Genomic DNA, 19,787 nt, shown 5'->3' on the forward strand with positions numbered 1-19,787 from the left:
TTTTTTTTTTTTTGGTTGCAGCCATCATTGTTGTCTGGAGGGACCAGGCTGGATTCGAACCTGCCACCTTAGGTGTATGTGGCTGGCGCCTTAGCCACTTGAGCCACAGGCGCTGAGCCTTAGCTGCTTTTTCAAATGTGTCTTTTCTCCTTGGAGCTCCCTTCTTGTATGCAAGCACCAGGGCACTTGTTGGTGGTGGAGATGCTAGACTTTGAGCCCCTGACTCTCTTCATCCTTAGGTCTGGAACCTCTTTTTCTGCAGTGATTCTCAAATTTTAGTGTGCTTCATGATCAGCAGAGAGCTTTTCAAAAGTGCAAATTACTAGGTCTGGTCTCCATGATTCTGAAACCCCAAATCTGCATCATTAACCAATACAATTGAATAGCAAGGAATTCTTGGATAACCTTTGAAAAATATTGCTTTAGCCTGATTGTCCTAGTTTATTTGGGACATCTGCTATTTCTGATCTGAACACAAATCCTGGCTGGGCATGGTAGCTCATGCCTGTAATCCTAGCACCTCAAGAGGCTTGAGGCAGGGGGATTGCTTGAGGCCAGGAATTGGAGACCAGCCTGGGCAATGTAACAAGACCCAGTCTCAACAAATTAAAAAAAAATTAAAAAATAAAAAAAAATTTAGCGGGCGGCGCCTGTGGCTCAAAGGAGTAAGGCACCAGCCCCATATGCTGGAGGTGACGGGTTCAAACCCAGCCCTGGCCAAAAAACTGCAAAAAAAAAAAAAAAAAAATTTTTTTTTAGCTGGTTCTGGTGGCACCTGCATATACTCCTTCACTTCCTGGGAGGCTGAGTTGGCAGGATTGCTTAAGCCCAGGAGTCTGAGGCTGCAGTGAGCTATGAGCATGCCATTATCCTCCAGCCTGGGTGACAGAGTGAGACTCTGTCTCTAAAAAACCCCCAAATAAACACAAATCCTATCACCTCTTTTGTCTGCATTTTGCCCTCGTTCCTTACCTAATGCCTCTCATCTTGTTTTATTTCAGCTTCCCCATGGCCTCCCTCCCTGTGCTCCAGATCTGCAGCAAGAAGCAGAGCAGTTGTTTCTGTCATCCCCAGCCTGGCTCCCTCTGCATGGTGTGGAGCACTCAGCTCGGTGAGGAGTCTGGCTGGAGGGGCCTGGACTAGGGAGATGGGTTCTTGAAGGAAGCTGGGACAGAAGGATAAAGTTACTTTTTTTTCCTCTCCAGAAAATGGCAGAGGAAGACAGATCCCTGGTCTCTTCTGGTTGCTGTGGGGGCCCCCGTCCCATCCGACCTACAGGCCCAAAGGCACTCAACTACAGGCCAGATACTGGGCTATAAGGAGGTAAGAGGTCAGAGGCTATAGGAAACAGCCTGGGAGAAGATGAGGAGGTTAGAGGCAAGCTGGAGCTCTGATCTCTTGCCTCAGGTCTTGCTGGAGAACACAAACCTGTCGGCTACAACCTCCTTGTCTCTTAGCCGGCCTCCAGGGCCCGTCTCCCAGTCCTTATGGGGAAATCCAACACAGTACCCCTTCTGGCCAGGTGAGATGGGATGGTAGGAGAGGGAGCCCTTAGTCTCCAGAGAAGGGTTCCCCACTCATCTTGTATTATCATCATCTTGTGAATCCTTGTCTTTCCACTCTCTCATCAGGTGGGATGGATGAACCCACCATAACAGATCTGAGCACTCAGGAGGAGGCTGAGGAGGAGATAGACTTTGAGAAAGGTGAGGTGAGGCTCTGGGTCTGAGCCCTTCCATGCCTTTGGGCAAATTAGAAAAAGGTGTCCTTTCCATAACAACATTTACTGTCACCTGTTGGACAAGTGTCACAGTAAACACCCCGATCTACAGTGTCTGTACTGTGAATGGTATTCTTTAGGTTCATTGTAGTGTAACACTTGCACCAGAACCAGTGTGCAGTGGTCCTGGTTCTATCTCTCCCTGTCCTCTAGATCTTCTTACCGTTCCACCTGGTTTCAAGAAGGGAGTAGACTTTGCACCCAAAGGTTAGTGTTAGTTTCATGGTGGGAGTGTAGGAGAAGTAGTGCCCTTTTACAGATCAAAGAAGGACCTGACAAGGTCACCCTTTTTGCCTTGCTCCTCAGATCACCCATCTCCAGCTCCTGGGTTGCTCAGCCTCAGCCGTCTGCTAGAGCCTCTAGATTTGGGTGGGAGTGATGAGGATGAGAGTGAGGCACTGGGACAGCCAGCAGAATCTAGCGGGGACACCATTTCAGCCTCTTCCTGCAGTGCTCCCCTGGCCCGAGCAGGCAGCTTGGAGGACCTAGTGTTGAAGGTCAGTGGTTCTGACAGTGGAGGCAAGAAAGAAGGGGCCTTGCCATAGCACGGGTGGGTTGGCTAATTGGTTCAGAGGGGAAGAAAGGGGTATCTTTTGGGAGAAGTGGTAATTAAGACCCGTCTGGCCGTCTCATTGCCACCCCTATACCTGGCATTTTCAGGAACCGTCCACAGCTATATCTGCCCCAGAGCCCCCAAAACTTCCACCTCAGGAGCAGTGGGCCATTCCTGTAGATGTCACTTCCCCTGTGGGTGATTTCTACCGCCTCATTCCCCAGCCAGCTTTCCAGGTACTGTGGCTAGTCCTTGCTCATTCTAGCACCTTTTGCTGGGTCAGCCCCTGGCCCAGCTTCCCAGCCCACCCTTTCCCTTCTCTCTCTACCAGAGGCGATATGTGTTCCAGGTCAGTCTTAGTCCTCAGTCTCTGCCTTGCCTTATTCTTGTCTCTTCCCCTTGGCCCTGCATGCCCCATGAGCAAGAGGCAGGGAGCCTCTTTCCTTTTTTCAGCCCCCATCTATTTCTCTCTCCCACAGTGGCCATTCGAGCCAGATGTGTTTCAGAAACAGGCCATCCTACATTTAGAGCGGCACAACTCTGTCTTTGTCGCAGCTCACACATCCGCGGGGAAGACAGTTGTGGCTGAATACGCCATTGCCCTGGCCCAGAAACACATGACACGGTACCAGTTCCCTCCCCAACTTCCCTCTTCACTACCAGCCCTGTTTCTCCTGCCTCCTTTCTGAGTTTCATCTCTTGCATCTCTTCTCCTCCCTCTCTATCCCATCTTTTAGGTGAGGGGGTTCAGGGGAGAGACTGAGGTAGGGGCTAGAAAGAAATGAGAAGGCATGGTGGTGAGCGAGTTTAGAAGAATGACCTGGGTTAGTTTAGGAAGGGGTGGGGGGACAGCATATTTCCAGGGTTATATCATGAAGGAGAATGTGAGGGCAGTTTGGGCGAGGAAGGGGACCACCTGTGCTTCTGGGACATGGTTTTGGGAGGGCAACATGTGGGAGAGGAGACACTGACCATGAGTCTGCATCGAGGGCCTGGCTAACTTCATGCCATCTCCCCAGCACCATATACACTTCACCCATCAAGGCCCTGAGCAACCAGAAGTTCCGGGATTTCCGGAACACATTCGGCGATGTGGGGCTGCTCACTGGGGATGTGCAGCTGCATCCGGAAGCTTCCTGCCTCATCATGACCACAGAGATCCTTCGGTGAGAGATGGGTACTCGGGATGGATGAACTTTTGGTTAGGAAGATGAGGCTGCTCCAGAGCATGCTGGAGGTGGAGGTGGGGGAGATAGGAGCCACTGGGGAGTCAGCCCTTGGCCTCTTCTCCCAGCTCCATGCTGTACAGTGGCTCAGATGTCATCCGAGACCTGGAGTGGGTCATCTTTGATGAGGTTCATTATATCAATGATGCTGAGGTAAGGAGTATGGGAACCCCAAGGGTCTCCTGTAGAACCAGTTGTGCAGCTCTCCTATTTCAACCCTGAGGACCTGCCCTCTTTGCCCCTACATGGAACTCTGTGCCACTTCTCTAGAGGCAGAAGGGCAGTGCCCTCTGCGCTCCTTTTAACCACTTTTCCTTCTGTGTGCCCAGCGTGGGGTCGTGTGGGAGGAGGTGCTCATCATGCTCCCTGATCATGTCTCCATCATCCTTCTGAGTGCTACTGTCCCCAATGCCCTTGAGTTTGCTGACTGGATTGGGTGAGACATGTGTCCTGGAGTGCTTGGGTGAAGGGGCCTGTAGTATTCTTTGGTTGGGATGGGGGAGTAAGACTGCCACAGCAAGGATAGGGGGAAGGCCTTAGGAGTGGCAGGGGGAAAGGGGTGGGGCTGGGGAACATTTGGGCTGCGACAGGATCCTATTTGGGGTCAGATTACTTGCATGTTGGGCCAGGACGGTGGGGTTAGTCTTCCATTCTGGGACTCAAAAAAGACTGAGTGAAGTCAGAGAGGGTGGGCATGTGGGTTCCTTCTCACACGCCCACCCCTGACCTGTTGCCCCTGTCTCCCTTCAGGCGACTGAAACGTCGCCAGATCTATGTGATCAGCACTGTTGCCCGCCCTGTCCCTCTGGAGCACTATCTCTTCACGGGGAATAGCCCCAAGACCCAGGGGGAGCTCTTCCTACTGCTGGACTCCCGAGGAGCCTTCCACACAAAGGGGTGAGCCCAGAGATAGGGGAGGGGTCCAGAGCTGGGCTGCCAGTTGGGTTTGACAGCCACCCTTTGTGTGTCCCAGGTACTATGCAGCTGTGGAGGCCAAGAAGGAGAGAATGAGCAAACATGCCCAGACCTTTGGGGCCAAGCAGCCTATGCACCAGGGGGGACCTGCACAGGTGAGAGCTAGAAGGGTTTTGTACCTGCCAACAGCTGTTTCTCCCTCATCTTTCCTTCCTTGTCCCCTGGGGATTTGAACTTGTGCTTCGAGTGCTGCCGCACTTGATGCTACTTTATCTCCCACTGGTTCAGGGACTCACCCTCTGCCCCCTCCCCTTCTCCCCTAGGACCGTGGAGTATACCTGTCCCTCTTAGCCTCACTCCGTGTACGAGCCCAGCTGCCTGTGGTGGTGTTCACCTTCTCACGGGGCCGCTGTGATGAGCAGGCCTCAGGCCTCACCTCCCTTGATCTCACTACAAGTTCAGAGAAGAGTGAGATTCACCTCTTCCTGCAGCGCTGCCTTGCACGTCTCCGAGGTTCTGACCGCCAGCTGCCCCAGGTGTGCCTGTGTATGTGTGTGTGTGTATACATGGTGCACTTGGGGACGCTAGTGGAGGTAGGGTGTGCTGAGACCCTGTTCTTGACTGTGGGTCTTCCCCACAGGTCCTGCACATGTCAGAGCTCCTGCACCGTGGCCTGGGTGTGCACCACAGTGGCATCCTGCCCATCCTCAAGGAGATCGTGGAGATGCTCTTCAGCCGCGGCCTGGTCAAGGTGCTCATGGTGGTGGAAGAGGGACTCCTCAGGGTACTCGTTGTCTCTTTAGAGGCTGCCCAGAGGGCAGAAGGGCAGAAGTTCAGACAGTGTGATGGTTAAGGAGTTGGGCTCTGGATCCAGACTGCTTGGGTTTGAATCCCAGCTTCACCATTTGTTTGAGGTTTGACTTAGAGAAATTATTATTATTATTATTATTTGCAGTTTTTGGCTGGGGGCTGGGTTTGAATCTGGCATGTCTGGTATATGGGGCTGACACCCTACTCCTTGAGCCACAGGCGCCACCCCTGGAGAAATTATTTAACCCTCCTGAACTTTTAAGTTTCTTGTCCCAAAATGCAGTTGTATAAGAAAAGAAAATGTTCTCAGAAGAGAAACCTAAAAAGCAAGCATATGAAAAGTTATTAGTAATCAGAGAAGTGCAAATTACTCTTGAGATATGACTTTACAGCTTTAGACTAGTGAAAGGTAGGAAGCTGGCTATGGCCAGATGTTGCCAGAGATATAGGAGACTGGAGGATTCTAAGGATCCCTGGGCAGAGATAGCCAGTTTGGAGTGGTGCTATTTAGGCAGAACAAATAGAATATAATCTTTGATCCTAAATTTAATTCCTGGCTCGGCGCCTGTGGCTCAACCGGCTAAGGCGCCAGCCACGTACACCTAAGGTGGCAGGTTCGAGTCCCCAGCCCGGACCCGCCAAAACAACAATGATGGCTGCAACCAAAAAATGGCCGGGCGTTGTGGCGGGCGCCTGTGGTCCCAGCTACTTGGGAGGCAGAGGCAGGAGACTCGCTTGAGCCCAGGAGTTGGAGGTTGCTGTGAGCTGTAATGCCACGGCACTCTACCCAGGGGGACAGCTTGAGGCTCTGTCTCAAAAAAAAAAAAAAAAATTCAATTCCTGAGTATACATGTATACCACAAAGAAATTCCCACCCTGGTCTGTGAAAGAACATATATACTCTTCCTTTTGTGGGATTTTTCTTTTCTTTTTTTTGAGACACAGTCTCACTTTGTCAGCCTGGGTAGAGTGCTGTGGCATCATAGCTCACAGCAACCTCAAACTTTTGGGCTTGAGCAGTTCTTTTGCCTCAGCCTTCTGAGTAGCTGGGCCTATAGGTGCCTGTCACAATGCCCAGCTAATTTTTCTAATTTTAATAGAGATGGGCTCTTGCTCTTGTTCTTGCTCAGGCTGGTCTTGAACTCCTGAGCTCAAGCAATCCACCTGCCTCAGCCTCACAAAATGCTAGGATTACAGGTGTGAGCTATCACACCTGGCCTTGTACACTCTTCCTTTGTTCGCTATAATCTTGTTTATGGTGGTAGGGTGGCAGGGTGTTGGTGGCGCCAGGGTACCCTTTGCTGGGCGAGAGGGTAGGGGAAACACCCCATAGTGTGTCCTGTGGCAGTTAGATGTAATGGGTTGGATATAACCACAGGAACATGGATGGATATTGAAATACTAAATGGTGGAAAAGAAGAAAACAATCAGATGTATAATGATTTTTTACGTGAGTTATAAATTATAGACACACAAAACAAGACATGTTTTGCAAGAATGTATTCATTAAATACATTGGAATGCTAGGGGGTGCTGAGAGTAGGATGTGGGCATAAAAAGAAAGAAATAGGTAGCTATCTAAGTCAAATGAGGAAAATGATAATCCTTACCTTATAGATTTGTCTGGAGAGTTAAACAAGATCCAAGTAATAACTTGGGTCTGTGCCTTGTGCCTACTTAGCCTTGGCTACAAAGTGAGGTGGCTTGGTCAAGGCCAGGGGTGTGTATGTGGTCCTTTGCTGATCTCTCTCTTACTCTGCCCCAGGTTTTGTTTGCCACGGAGACCTTTGCCATGGGTGTAAACATGCCTGCCCGTACAGTGGTGTTTGACTCCATGCGTAAGCATGATGGCTCAACCTTCCGGGACCTGCTCCCTGGGGAGTATGTGCAGATGGCAGGCCGAGCAGGTCGGAGGGGTCTGGACCCCACAGGGACCGTCATCTTGCTGTGCAAGGGCCGAGTACCTGAGATGGCGGACCTACACCGCATGATGATGGTGAGGGGATAGCATGAGGGCAGCTGGGCAGTGCCCCACCTCTGGGACCTGCCAGATTCTCTCTTCCGGCCCTCTTCTTCTCTCCTCTCCTCTGACTTTTTAATTTTTCTTGAGAAAAATCAATGTAGGAGTGAGCAAATCCAAGGATGAGATTGGAATCCATCTCCTAGTCCCCCCAATCCCTGTGAATACAGCGTTAGATGGGACCTTTGAGAGTCTATTTATTTTGATTTGTCTTCCTTGTGTTACAGAGGAGGTGAGCAAGTTTGTTGAAGCCACCACGGTTGCAGAGCTAGAGCCAAGACTAGATCTGCTGAGGGTAGACCCAGTCCCAAGGGGACTGGCTGGGGAGCCATATGTCTTACCCTGATCATACTGGTTTCTCTGACCTGGCTCCAGGGGAAGCCATCCCAGCTGCAGTCCCAGTTCCGTCTCACATATACTATGATCCTCAACCTGCTACGAGTGGATGCCCTCAGAGTGGAGGACATGATGAAGAGAAGCTTCTCTGAGTTTCCTTCCCGCAAGGATAGCAAGGTGAGGAGGTTGGTAGTGACCAGTATATCAAACAAGATGGCACACAAAGCCAGGCTGGGAAGAGGTTAGCATTTGGAAGCCAGTGTGGTGAAGGAGGAGAATGTGGCAGATGGGGCCTGGAGATTCCCCTTTCACAGCCTTCCCCCTGCTTCTGCTCAGGCCCATGAACAGGCTCTGGCTGAACTGACCAAGAGGCTGGGGGCCTTGGAAGAGCCTGACATGACTGGCCAATTAGTTGACCTGCCTGAGTATTATAGCTGGGGGGAAGAATTGACAGCGACTCGGCACATGATCCAGGTGAGCAAGTGGGATGTTGGAGAGATGATGGGGCAAGGGAGGAAGAGCATGTGTCATTCTGGGTGCCCCTGAACTTAGCCTGGGTGTCTGCCCCTGTGACGCCTCCTCCTGTATCCCCTTTGTGCATGTCCCTGCTCTCCAGCAACGCATCATAGAATCTGTGAATGGGCTGAAATCTCTCTCAGCGGGACGGGTGGTGGTGGTGAAGAATCAGGAGCATCACAACGCTTTGGGTGTGATCCTACAGGTGAGGGAATTTGGATGCTAAAGGGTGGGAGGGATCCCTCTGTCTTCCCCATTTGGCTGGGGCAGGTTGCAGTCACCATAGGGCTCCCAGTTTTCCCTCTTGTCCCCCTTTCACCCCTTCCCATCACTACCACTTCATGCTCACCTCCTTCCTTCTCCCCTCAATAAGTCTGCTCTGATTGCTTGACGTAAGCTCTGTGAGGTCTTCCTCATCCTGGCTTGAGGGTAGGGATCTGGTCTCTATCTTTGATGTCTACTCCTCACATCCCCCTATCTTGGCCTCCCTGACACCCCCAGGTCTCCTCAAACTCCACCAGTAGAGTATTCACAACCCTGGTCTTGTGTGATAAGCCCATGTCTCAGGACCCACAGGACAGGGGGCCGGCCATTCCAGATGTGCCCCATCCAGATGACCTTGTGGGATTTAAGCTGTTCCTGCCTGAAGGTGAGAATGAGGCAGACATCCAGGTTTCTGGTGGCAGTGTGGCAAGGTGTGACCTACTCTCCCCTTTTCACAGGACCCTGTGACCACACTGTGACCAAGCTCCAGCCAGGAGATGTGGCTGCCATCACTACCAAGGTGCTTCGGGTGAATGGGGAGAAGATCTTGGAGGACTTCAGCAAGAGGCAGCAACCAAAATTCAAGTTAGAGATGCTGGGGTGGCCCTTTTCCTTGGGAGGGTCATATAGTATAGAGTAGAGGGTGGGGATATAGCATATAGAGGGAGTGGGTTGGCCTGAGGGAGACTGTATAGTGGGAGGACATTTGGGGGAATCTCCCCCAACCTGAGGGGAGAACTGCGGGAGAAAGCTGCTTACTCCAGAGATGAAGACCTGTTGCCTCTTTAGGAAGGATCCTCCCCTTGCAGCTGTGACCACTGCTGTCCAAGAACTGCTGCGCCTGGCTCAGGCCTACCCGGCAGGACCGCCCACCCTTGACCCTGTCAATGACCTGCAGCTCAAGGATGTGTCAGTGGTAGAAGGTGGGCTCCGGGCCCGGAAACTGGAGGAGCTGATCCGGGGTGCTCAGTGTGTACATAGCCCCCGTTTTCCTGCCCAGGTAGGGCTCTGGATGCCAGCTCACAAGCTGGGAGGAACAGCTTTTCCTCTCTGGTCCCTGTAGACTGGCCACCCTATCTCAGCCCCTGTACACAGTGCACCCCTGCTGAGGGGCAAGGAAAAGGCTGACTCATGGCTCTCTGCAGTACCTGAGGCTGCGCGAGCGAATCCAGATACAGAAGGAGATGGAACGGCTGCGCTTCCTACTGTCGGATCAGTCCCTGCTGCTGCTCCCTGAGTACCACCAGCGAGTAGAGGTGGGAGGGACAGGAGTGGGGGGCGGGAGCTAAAGTAGAAGACACAAGCCTCTCAACACCCACCCTTTTTCTTGCAGGTGCTCAGAACCCTAGGTTATGTGGATGAGGCAGGCACCGTGAAACTGGCAGGGCGAGTGGCTTGTGCTATGAGCAGCCATGAGCTGCTCCTCACTGAGCTCATGTTTGATAATGCACTGAGTGCCCTGCGGCCTGAGGAAATCGCTGCCCTGCTCTCTGGGCTGGTCTGTCAGAGCCCTGGGGACCCTGGGGATCAGCTCCCAAGCACCCTCAAACAGGTAGAAGACACCACCCTTCTCTTCCTGCCTGGGCTGTTCGTTCCCAACCCCCTTCCCTAGGTATTCTCCATGTGGCCCCCTCCAGCCCTGTAAGTGCCCTAAGGGTGGGAATGACCTCTTCCTTGATCTTGGCCTCCTGTCTTAAAGCAGGAAGGCTGTTAATTTATTTCTCCTCTGTAGGGAGTAGAACGTGTCCGGGCTGTGGCCAAGCGGATTGGTGAGGTCCAGGTGGCCTGTGGCCTGAATCAGACAGTGGAGGAATTTGTTGGGGAGCTGAATTTTGGGCTGGTTGAGGTTGTGTACGAGTGGGCCCGGGGCATGGTGAGTACCTAGGGTTTGGGGTTTTACAGACAGCTGGGGGCATGGGATAAGCTGCCTAGCTAGAGCACCTCCAGTCCTTACCCTGCTGTCCCCACAGCCCTTCTCTGAGTTGGCAGGGCTCTCAGGAACCCCTGAGGGCCTGGTGGTCCGCTGCATTCAGCGCCTGGCTGAGATGTGCCGCTCACTGAGGGGGGCAGCCCGCCTGGTAGGAGAGCCTGTGCTGGGTGCCAAGATGGAGACAGCGGCTACCCTGCTGCGACGGGACATTGTCTTTGCAGCCAGCCTCTATACCCAGTGAATGACCTCTGTGTAAAAATGTGATAGTAAAACAGCAAACCACTATGTGTGCTTGAGGTATTAGATGGAAATGACTCAGCTAAGAAGACAAAACAAGAGAACCACTTACAAATATCTTTATTATCTGTACACACAAGAGACTAGACCAGCCCGTCTATAGCATCAGTACTTGGGAGAGGGAGTCTTAGGGGGTGATGGGAGGTCCTGAGTCATGGCTTCTATATACCACATGGGCAGAAAGGCATAGGGTGCATCTCGATGTACAGACACAGTGACTGGGCCACCTGGTTCCCAGGAGAAGAGGTGGACGAGCCTGGATGGGGGCAGATTGAGGCATGGGTTGAGGAACATTGGCTGAACTCCTGGGATCCAGAGAGGAGGGACAGAGCTGAATGTCTCACCTGGGGTCATCCTGGACAACTGTGCTCTGGGCAAAGCTAAGGAAGGCAGCACAGAAGTTCATGCATACAGAGGGATTCCAGCCATCACGGTCATTCTGGAGTGGGCAGAGGAGGAGGCAGAAGACTGACAATGAGGGTGGGGGTGGGAGAAGGGAAAGACTATAGCCCTGGATGCTGGACACATGGTCTTGGTGTGTGAGAGATACAGGTGGGGGCTTTGACATCACTGCCTTACCCTGACATGTTCAAACATCTCCATGGTAGGAAAGGTCTTGAGAGAACAGACAAAACCCTCTGGGTTACGGAAGCCAGCAACAACAGTCGGGACCCCTGGGAGGAATGACTGAGCCCACCATTTCAGAAGTTTGTGTCTGTCAGGAAAAGCAAGGGGTTAGTGAGACCCTTCCTCTCCAAGTTCCCTTCCTAGCCTTTGATTCTAGGCTTTTGCCATGCCCATCCTTATCCTGAACCTGTAAAAGCTCCTCCATTGGCCAGGGCTGTGCATCTCCTTGGAGGTCTTGAGCTCCACATAGCAGTTGGGGGGCTGTGTGGATCGGGCCTGGGGGTCTGTGCAGTCTACCTCTCCTGAGAAGAGCAGAGGATGGCTTCCCAGGCGGCCACGCAGCACAGAGCAGAAGGCCACGTTGGTGTTAACCACCCCAGAGGGGTCTGGAGAACCCCCGGGTTTGTCTGCACAGGGAGAGAAATATCATAGCAGGGATGAGGCTCTCAATCCTGGGAGGGGCAGGGGGCTACCGAGTGGGGGCAACTCTCACCTGCGCACATGTACTGCTCAAACTTGTATCCCATGTACATAAGCTCCCGGAGGAGGGGTGGACGTGCAAGCCTCTGAGCCCGAGCAGCCGGTGTCTCCACCTCACTCAAATACAGTGTTCCCTGGAATCGGGAGGCTGCCAGCTGCCAGCCCTCCTGCCGCTCATATGGTGTTGTCAGTAATTTTGTTAGGTGCCCGCGCCACGTCACTATGGCTCCTGCCAGCCAACCTGGACCCCTGAGGGGGAGGAATTAGAGGCTAAAGATCTGATACAAGCATTGATCAGATGCTCCCCCAAAGAACAGCCTAGGTTCATTCCAAAGACTGATTCTCACCCCAGCTTTGGCTCTTAATTTTGAAAGTAGTGCAGGTCTCCAGAACTACTGTGTGCTAATGCTTCGCTCACCCCTCCAGCTGGCCTCGGTGTTCCAGGAGCCAGCGTAGCAGGTGATCCAGCCCTTCTTGGACCTCCTCCTCCCGGGGCTGGTATCGATCAGGGTATCCGTCTCTGAGGTCAAAGTCGGGGCCTGGACCGTTGGTGGGGGGTGGGCTATAGTAGCGAAGAGCTCGGGCATCTCCATGATACTGGCGTTGTGCATCCAGGGAGAAGCAGCCCAGTTGTGAAGGGCGCCGGTAGAAAGGAAAGGGCCCAGAGTAGAGGGCAGGGTCTGTGGGCAGTGAGTGTGCTGGACAGGGTAGTTTGTTCCGAGGTCCAGTTACCTCTATCTTCCCAGCTCCTCTCTTGTTCCCTCTGGGCTCCATGAGGTCCTGAGAAGAGGGGGAAAGTTTCTATTTTACAGAGATGGGAGGAGAAGGGTGACTATAAGAACTAAACAAGCCTCCTGATCCTTGAAACACGCAGACGCCCAGTCCCTCACACACAACCAGCGCCAAGCACTCACTCTGCCTCTTCCTTGCCCTATACCTCCTCCCACCCCAAAGTCCTGCAAACGCTGCGAGTTTAGCAAGGAAGATAGGGCTCCGATAAAAGATCTGGTTACCCCAACCCCCCCCACCTTCGACTTTTCACCTCCGCAAGGCTATGATCTCATGGCACGCATGTCAGAGCCCAAGAAGGATGTAAAGGGTTCTTCTGCTTTAGATGATGCAATCATTCAGCGACGGTGGCGAGAAGACACCTCAGGGGCAAGGGTGGTGATGGTGGGTTAGCTTTATACCACAGAGTCAATCCCAACTAGGCCACCCGCGCCGCTGCGCACCGCCCACGTGGCCCGGACGTGAGAGCCCTAGGAGGGAGCCAATCAGCGGCAGGCGTGGGGCCCAGACCAGGCTGAAGGGGTGCTGGAATCCGCATTGGCACCTCCCCTCTCGGCAAGGGCCTGTGAGATAATCAGTTGATGCTGGTTTCAACATCTCGTCGTGGTACTTACACTGGATCACCTGGTCTACGAGGAGGGACACCCGGGTGGCGGGGACCATACGTCACTTCCCTGCGCCGGAAGGCCCTATTTTCACGTTTTCGTCCCTTACCCCTACCCTTTTCGCGGTACCATAAAATCCCGGGGTATGAGCCGGAAGAGGCGTCGCCTGGTCCCGGAGACCTTTGGGCTGAAGAGGCAGCGGGAGCAAGGACTGGTAGAATCGGATCCTCTGCGGAGCGAGTCAGGTAACCATGGCAACCATGGGGCGGGACTAAATACCTCAGCTGGGAGGCCCCTCTTCTCGGGTACTCTTGTCTATTGGGAGAATGGCGCCCCCAGATGCCCCTACCCCGCCCCAGTTTCCTCTTCTCAGTGACCCGGTCTCTGCCCAGTGTCTGTGCGTGCGGCAGTCTCGGAGCTAGTGCAGCTGTTCCCGCGAAGCCTCTTCGAGGATGCGCTGCCGCCCATCGTGCTGAGGAGCCAGGTGTACAGCCTTGTGCCTGACCGGACGGTGGCCGACCGACAGCTGGTGAGGGGCGTCAGTACGACCGCTAGAGGTCCGGTCCCTGCATCGCAGACACTCCTGAAGTCCCCTGTCATTCAATCAGTGCGCCAGCCATTCATCAAGCTTTCTTAGGCCTTTCTGGGGCGGGCACTGGACCAGGCATTGTGGTGCCAGAGAATGGATGCAACGGACCCTGTTAACAGTCCCTTAGGCATGGCCGGCCCCATATACCGCGGGTGGCGGGTTCAAACCCAGCCCCGGCTAAACTGCAACAAAAAATAGCCGGGCGATGTGGCAGGTGCCTGTAGTCCCAGCTACTCGGGAGGCTGAGGCAAGAAATCACCTGAGCCCAAGAGCGACAAAGTGAGACTACCTCAAAAAAAAAAAAAAAGTCCCTTAGGCAGTAGAGGGCAGGCCAGATCCTGGAGGTAGAAGAACAAAGCCTTGGAGGAAACTGAGTCTTGGACATGGTTCAAGCATACAGCTCTGGGAATGCAGACAGACATCATCACGACAGGCCTTGTACATCAATGATTCCACACCGAAGGCAATAAGCTGGTAGAGAATGTTAAACAGGAGAGGGAATGGTGTATTGAAGTAGTGGCTGAGGCAGGGAGATGAATGTGGTTGGTGGTGTTAGGAGAAGATTGGGGGCCAGATGATGTGTCTAATTTTGTACAAGTTGAGCTGATGATGCTTGTGATGATCAAGGCTAATGTAGTAAGTAAGAGGATTGGAGAGAATTCTGGGCCAGTGTTATAGAATTGTAAGTCACCAGGCATGGTAGCTCATGCACGCTGGAAGGCTGAATCAGGAAGATCACTTGAGACGAGGAGTTTGAGAGCAAGCAGCAGCCTGGTCAACTTAGTGAGACCCCCATCTCTACAAAAAAATTTTAAAAATTAGCGAGGTGTAGTGGCACACCTGTACTTCTAGCTACTGGGAAAGCTGAGATGGGAGGATCTCTTGAATCCAAGGATTCAAGGCTGCAGTGGACTCGTCACAGAATGATTTCATCATTGAGAACAGAAAAACCACCTTTGCATTGCTCTTGAGCTCTGCTGTTCCTGCCGTGAGGTCATAGCCCTGCAGAGGTGGAAGTCAAGGTTGGGAAGCTTTGAGGTAACCAGATGCTTGATCTGAGCATTGACTTCTTTGTTCCACCCTGTACAACAGAGTGAGACTCTTTCTCTAAAAAGAAAGAGGGAGAGAGGATACGAGAGAGAAGGATAAAGAATGAATTGCAAGTCATTTGGGTTGGCGCTGGCTAAACTGCAACAAAAAGAAATAGCTGGGCATTGTGGTGGGCAACTTTGGTCCCAGCTACTTGGGAGGCTGAGGCAAGAGAATTGCCTAAGCTTAAGAGCTGGAAGTTGCTGTGAGCTGTGACGCCACTGCACTCTACTGAGGGCAACAAAGTGAGACTCTGTCTCTAAAAAAAAAAGAAAAAAACTCTTAGGCTTAAGCGATTCTCTTGCCTCAGCCTCCCAAGTAGCTGGGACTATAGTTACCCACCACAGGACCTGGCTATTTTTTGTTGTTGTTGTCATCTTTGTTGTGTAGCAGGCTCAGCCCTGGTGCATGTGGCCAGCGCCCTAACCACTGAGCTATGAGCATTGAGGCATATTAATAGCTTTTGATTCAGCTGTGCCTAATGTGTTAAACCCATCTATTGAGTTCTTAATTTCATTTATTTTTCATTTCTAAAATTACTACTTGGATATTTTTCCAATCTGCTGTGTCAGTTTTTATAATTTCCTGCTGGGATTTTTGGTATCTTGGCTTTTATTTATTTCAGCATTGTGAACGTAGTTTTTAAAATAGTCTTTTTGATAATTCCACTATTACATGTCTTTTGGGTTTTGTTTCTTTTCTTTTTTTTTTTTTTTTGAGACAGAGTCTCTACTTGGTAGAGTGCAGTGGCATCACAGCTCACAGCAACCTCAAACTCTTGGGCTTAAGCAATTCTCTTGCCAGGATTACAGGTGCCCACCATAATGCCCAGCTCTGTTTTTGTTGTAGTTGTTGTTTAGCAGGCCTGGGCTGGGTTTGAACCCACCAGCCTTGGTGCATGTGGCTGACACCATAACCACTGTGCTATGAGTGCCTTGGGTTTTGTTTCTATTTTTTGTTTCTTTAGAGTTTTTTTTTGAGACAGAGTCTCAAGCTGTCATCCTGGGTAGAGTGGGTGACACTGTAACCACTGAACTATAGGTGCTGAGCTGAGTTTTCTTTTCTTTTTTTTCTTTTTTTTTTTTTTGAGACAGGAGCCTCAAGCTGTCCCCTGGGTAGAGTGCTGTGGCATCACAGCTCACAGCAACCTCCAACTTCTGGGCTCAAGCGAGTCTCTTGCCTCAGCCTCCTGAGTAGCTGGGACCACAGGTGCCCACTACAATGCCCAGCTATTTTTTGGTTGCAGCCGTCATTGTTGTTTGGCGGGCCCGGGCTGGATTCGAACCTGCCACCTTGGGTGTACATGGCCGGCGCCTTAGCCACTTGAGCCACAGGTGCCGAGCCGAGTTTATTTTCTTATGTGCCCAGTTGTTTTTGATTATGTGCTGGACACATTTGCTTAGATCAGCAAATGCCCTCCATGTTCCAGTTACCTCTATGAATACCTGTTTTCACTTAGATATTATATTGGTCTGGTAATTTCTGTTACCTCATGAGCTCTTTAATCTTAAATAATTTTTAAATAATATTTTATCCAGAATTTTAATTTTCAACAGGAAAGTTAATTCTTGCTGTATTCCTATAAACAGAAGCCTGGGGTTTTTAAAATATTTTTATTTTTTGAGACAGCCTCAAGCTATCCCCCTGGGTAGAGTGCAGTAGCATCACAGCTCACAGCAACCTCCAGCTCCTGGGCTAAAGTGAGTCTCCTGCCTCTGCCTCCCAAGTAGCTGGGACCATAGGCGCCCGCCACAACGCCTGGCTATTTTTTGGTTGCAGCCGTCATTGTTGTTTGGTGGGCCCGGGCTGGATTCGAACCCGCCTCCTTAGGTGTATGTGGCTGGCGCCTTAGCCCCTTGAGCCACAGGTGCCGAGCCGCCTGGTTTATTTTTATTTATTTTAAATATTTTATCCCATATTCCTCCCCATTTTCCTTCCTAGAGTGTTGATTTCTTGAGGCCAGGGCCTATATCTTAATTATTATTTTACTTTAGTGCCTGGCATATGACTAGTCATAGAAAATTCTATTGATTGTTTGATAGACAACTGATAAGGCAGGTAAAAGAGAGGGTAGGTTACTAGCTGGAAAAGGCTAATGTTCATCCACATGATTATCCTCCCACATAGTTTTTCCTTTACTAAGAGAAAAATGCCCGATACTGCCAAACAGAATTTCCCTGCCCCAGTGTACCTAGAGAATAGCAGAGCATCTTAGCCTGATACTTTTCTTTTCACTCCCATCTCTGTGGAGGCAGAAGGAGCTTCAAGAGCAGGGGGAGATCAGAATCATCCAGCTGGGCTTCGACTTGGATGCCCATGGAATTATCTTCACCGAGGACTACAGGACCAGAGTATGTGTGACTTTGTGTATGTCCTGGATGGTAGATCAGGGCAGGGAAATTGGGAAACAGGAATAAAAACAAAAGAAACAATTTTTCTATCTCATATCCCATGGGTGGGGGGGGGAGGGCACAGGGCTCTGATAAGTAGTAACATAAGGAAGAGGGACAGGAGGATGAGAAAGAATGGTATAGAAGGTGGAATGACCTGAGCAAGATGGAAAACAGGAAGAGAAATGCTGTCTTGGGGATAGAGGTTGGTGGAGGGTGAGTATGGGGCCAGACCATGTCTCATCTTTGCTTGTAGGTCCTCAAGGCCTGTGATGGCCGACCATATGCTGGGGCAGTACAGAAGTTTCTGGCTTTAGTGCTTCCAGCCTGTGGAGACCTTAGTTTCCAGGAGGACCAAATGACACAGACCTTTGGCTTCAGGGACCCAGAGATCACGTGAGACTTGTGGAACCAACAGAAACAGGCATCTAGAGTTTCCCTCCCTCTCTCCAGTTCCATCCAGCCTTTTCCTTCTGGAAGACCTGCCAAAATAGTCCAACTCTTCTTTTTGATCTTCTAACTTTGCACTCCTCCCCACGGGAGAGGAGACCTGTCTTACCTAGGAACTTGAAAAGAGCCTTTGATTCTTCAGGAGATCTGTCTGGGTGGCTTATCCAATGCACATAGGGGCCTGGCAAGAACCATACAAACCTGATGGTGATCATACTGGAATTAAGAGGATAGAGAATAATAAGAGCTGAGATGCCCCTAAACATTCACATTTAAAAAATGAACAAACTAGGCTTGGCACCTGTGGCTCAAGCAGCTAAGGCGCCAGCCACATACACCTGAGCTGGCAGGTTTGAATCCAGCCCGGGCCTGCCAAACAACAATGATGGGTGCAACCAAAAAATAGCCAAGTGTTGTGGCGGGCGCCTGTAGTCCCAGCTACTTGGGAGGCAGAGGCAGGAGACTCGTTCGAGCCCAGGAGTTGGAGGTTTCTGTGACCTATGATGCCACAACTCTCCACCCAGGGTGACAGCTTGAGGCTCTGTCTCAAATAAATAAATAAACAAACTAAAGTACTGATATCATCTGGGGAAATAGATACTTTCTGTGAGATAGTGGGAGCTGTATTGAGGTATGCATAGGCCGTGGCAGGAGCATAGAACACTGATTTCCCCTTTCAGTCCTGCAACTGAGTGTGTGTCTGGGCATGTGCTTGGAAAAGGCTTCTGAGAGGAGAAGCTAGTTGAATGAGTGAACAACAATAGGAAAAGGAAGGAAGGAGGGCAGTCCAGGTAGAGAGACTGGATAAACAGGAGCACAGAGGCAGTAAGGGGCATGGTAAGAGCAGGGAATTGCCCAAAGTTGGGATTTTGTTGTTTAGTCCCTCTTGTGTGGTTGCCCATGTTTCTGATGACTCAGTGCTCAAACGTTAACAGATGGTTCTCAGAGCCCAGGCCTCATCTTTCTTGGCTTCTCACTGCCCTTAGGCATCTGGTGAATGCTGGAGTATTCAATGTCCGAGATGCTGGGAGCTGGTGGCTAGCTGTGCCTGGAGCTGGGAGATTCATCAAGTACTTTGTTAAAGGTATCTGTCAGCCGCTCAAACTTGCAGCCCCTCAAGAACACCTTTTGGTGGCTCCTTAGGCTTCTGGTCCTTATTCACCTTTCCCTGTCCTGTGCCACCCATCTTATCCAGGGCGCCAGACTGTCCTTGGCATGGTCCGAAAGGCCAAGTACAGGGAACTACTCCTGTCTGAGCTCCTGGGCCGGCGGACACCTGCCACAGTGCGTCTTGGCCTCACCTACCACGTGCATGACCTCATTGGGGCCCAGCTGGTGGACTGGTAAGTCTTGCCCCCTGGTCTCTGGCAGGTGACAGAGCAATGAGCCAAGGCCAGATTTTCAGGCCAGCTCATGTTTAATTCACTAGTAAAGCCCTGTTCCTCTATCATTCTTCTTTGGAACCCAGGAATACCTTTTGCTAAGTTCTGAGTTCTCCTTATACCACAGGTCTACATGTCTGGCTCCAGCCTTGTCTTTCTCCTATACAGCATCTCCACCACGTCTGGAACCCTCCTCCGCCTGCCAGAGACGTGAGGATTCTACTCATCTTTGCACAGCTCCCCAGAGTGGACCAATGGGTTCTGGAGTGCTTCCTTATGGTGGCTGAGACAGGGTCACCTTGGGAAGGCTTGGGAGCCAGGATGAGTGTTAGGTTTTCCATGCAAAGGATCAGATGTAATTGTTGCTGTTTACTTGGGCTGAGTCAGTGATGGGGTTTGGGCAGTGCTTCTCTGCTCTTCCACGGAAGTGGAGCCAGAAATTGGCTGTGGCTGCTGCCTTTCATGTCAAAGGTACTGTTCTCTGTGTTGAGATAGGATGGTGGGATTTCTGGGGAGGCTGGTGAAGGAGGGCAGGGTTCTCTTGCCTACATGTCAGATTGAAATTGCCAAATAAACTATTTCTTTGATGTTTTCTGGTTATCCTTTGGTTACTGTGACATGTAAGTTTGGGTGTCTTGTCTGGGGGTAAAGTTAAAACCAAACCTAGCCCTGAGCTTTGCCTCATTGTTCAGAGAAGAAAAGGGTTAACTTTCACATTCAGAGCAGTTCTCCCTGTGGG

The 19,787-nt window shown here is 51.4% G+C and overlaps 3 protein-coding genes across 9 annotated transcripts in view; 2 read left to right on the top strand and 1 right to left on the bottom strand.

Annotated features, from left to right (window-relative positions):
* The window catches only part of SKIV2L (Ski2 like RNA helicase), a 12,701-nt gene extending 2,068 nt beyond the window's left edge, over window positions 1–10,633 (top strand). The window contains exons 4-29 of one of the 2 annotated variants that reach the window (XM_003789045.3): window positions 1,002–1,111; window positions 1,206–1,323; window positions 1,408–1,522; window positions 1,632–1,706; window positions 1,934–1,987; window positions 2,087–2,277; window positions 2,441–2,569; window positions 2,813–2,958; window positions 3,353–3,499; window positions 3,628–3,712; window positions 3,889–3,995; window positions 4,310–4,456; window positions 4,533–4,629; window positions 4,798–5,010; window positions 5,115–5,225; window positions 7,050–7,280; window positions 7,680–7,817; window positions 7,977–8,114; window positions 8,257–8,361; window positions 8,658–8,805; window positions 8,879–9,005; window positions 9,210–9,420; window positions 9,566–9,676; window positions 9,754–9,972; window positions 10,153–10,293; window positions 10,391–10,633. In XM_003789045.3, coding sequence (XP_003789093.1) covers window positions 1,002–1,111; window positions 1,206–1,323; window positions 1,408–1,522; window positions 1,632–1,706; window positions 1,934–1,987; window positions 2,087–2,277; window positions 2,441–2,569; window positions 2,813–2,958; window positions 3,353–3,499; window positions 3,628–3,712; window positions 3,889–3,995; window positions 4,310–4,456; window positions 4,533–4,629; window positions 4,798–5,010; window positions 5,115–5,225; window positions 7,050–7,280; window positions 7,680–7,817; window positions 7,977–8,114; window positions 8,257–8,361; window positions 8,658–8,805; window positions 8,879–9,005; window positions 9,210–9,420; window positions 9,566–9,676; window positions 9,754–9,972; window positions 10,153–10,293; window positions 10,391–10,591 — 3,615 coding nt within the window. In that variant the 3' untranslated portion in view covers window positions 10,592–10,633. The other variant, XM_023512925.1, reaches the window with a different exon arrangement.
* Window positions 10,634–10,689: 56 nt separating this feature from the next.
* On the bottom strand, window positions 10,690–13,149 carry DXO (decapping exoribonuclease). Of its 5 annotated transcripts, none has more exons than XM_012804734.2 (7): window positions 12,797–13,149; window positions 12,173–12,534; window positions 11,768–12,003; window positions 11,462–11,681; window positions 11,227–11,362; window positions 10,992–11,086; window positions 10,695–10,903 (listed from the first exon to the last, which is right to left on the bottom strand). In XM_012804734.2, the coding sequence occupies exons 2-7, from the start codon at window positions 12,526–12,528 to the stop codon at window positions 10,753–10,755; spliced, it is 1,194 nt and encodes a 397-aa protein (XP_012660188.1). In that variant the 5' UTR covers window positions 12,529–12,534; window positions 12,797–13,149; the 3' UTR covers window positions 10,695–10,752. The 5 variants fall into 5 exon arrangements, with proteins under 5 accessions (XP_012660186.1, XP_012660188.1, XP_012660187.1 ...); XM_012804733.2 differs by having other exon boundaries at window positions 12,783–13,149; XM_023512929.1 differs by having other exon boundaries at window positions 12,173–12,555; window positions 12,783–13,149.
* On the top strand, window positions 13,142–19,640 carry STK19 (serine/threonine kinase 19). Of its 2 annotated transcripts, none has more exons than XM_023512930.1 (7): window positions 13,142–13,393; window positions 13,541–13,677; window positions 17,082–17,177; window positions 17,473–17,612; window positions 18,653–18,750; window positions 18,862–19,009; window positions 19,176–19,640. In XM_023512930.1, exons 1-7 carry the CDS (start codon window positions 13,294–13,296, stop codon window positions 19,333–19,335), a joined length of 879 nt encoding a protein of 292 aa, XP_023368698.1. In that variant the 5' UTR covers window positions 13,142–13,293; the 3' UTR covers window positions 19,336–19,640. The 2 variants fall into 2 exon arrangements, with proteins under 2 accessions (XP_023368698.1, XP_012660189.1); XM_012804735.2 differs by having other exon boundaries at window positions 13,144–13,393; window positions 19,217–19,640.
* The last annotated feature ends 147 nt before the right edge of the window (window positions 19,641–19,787 follow it).

This window comes from Otolemur garnettii, unplaced genomic scaffold (assembly GCF_000181295.1).
Source record: "Otolemur garnettii isolate 467f Iridium unplaced genomic scaffold, OtoGar3 scaffold00031, whole genome shotgun sequence".
Classification (NCBI taxonomy): Eukaryota; Metazoa; Chordata; class Mammalia; order Primates; family Galagidae; genus Otolemur; species Otolemur garnettii.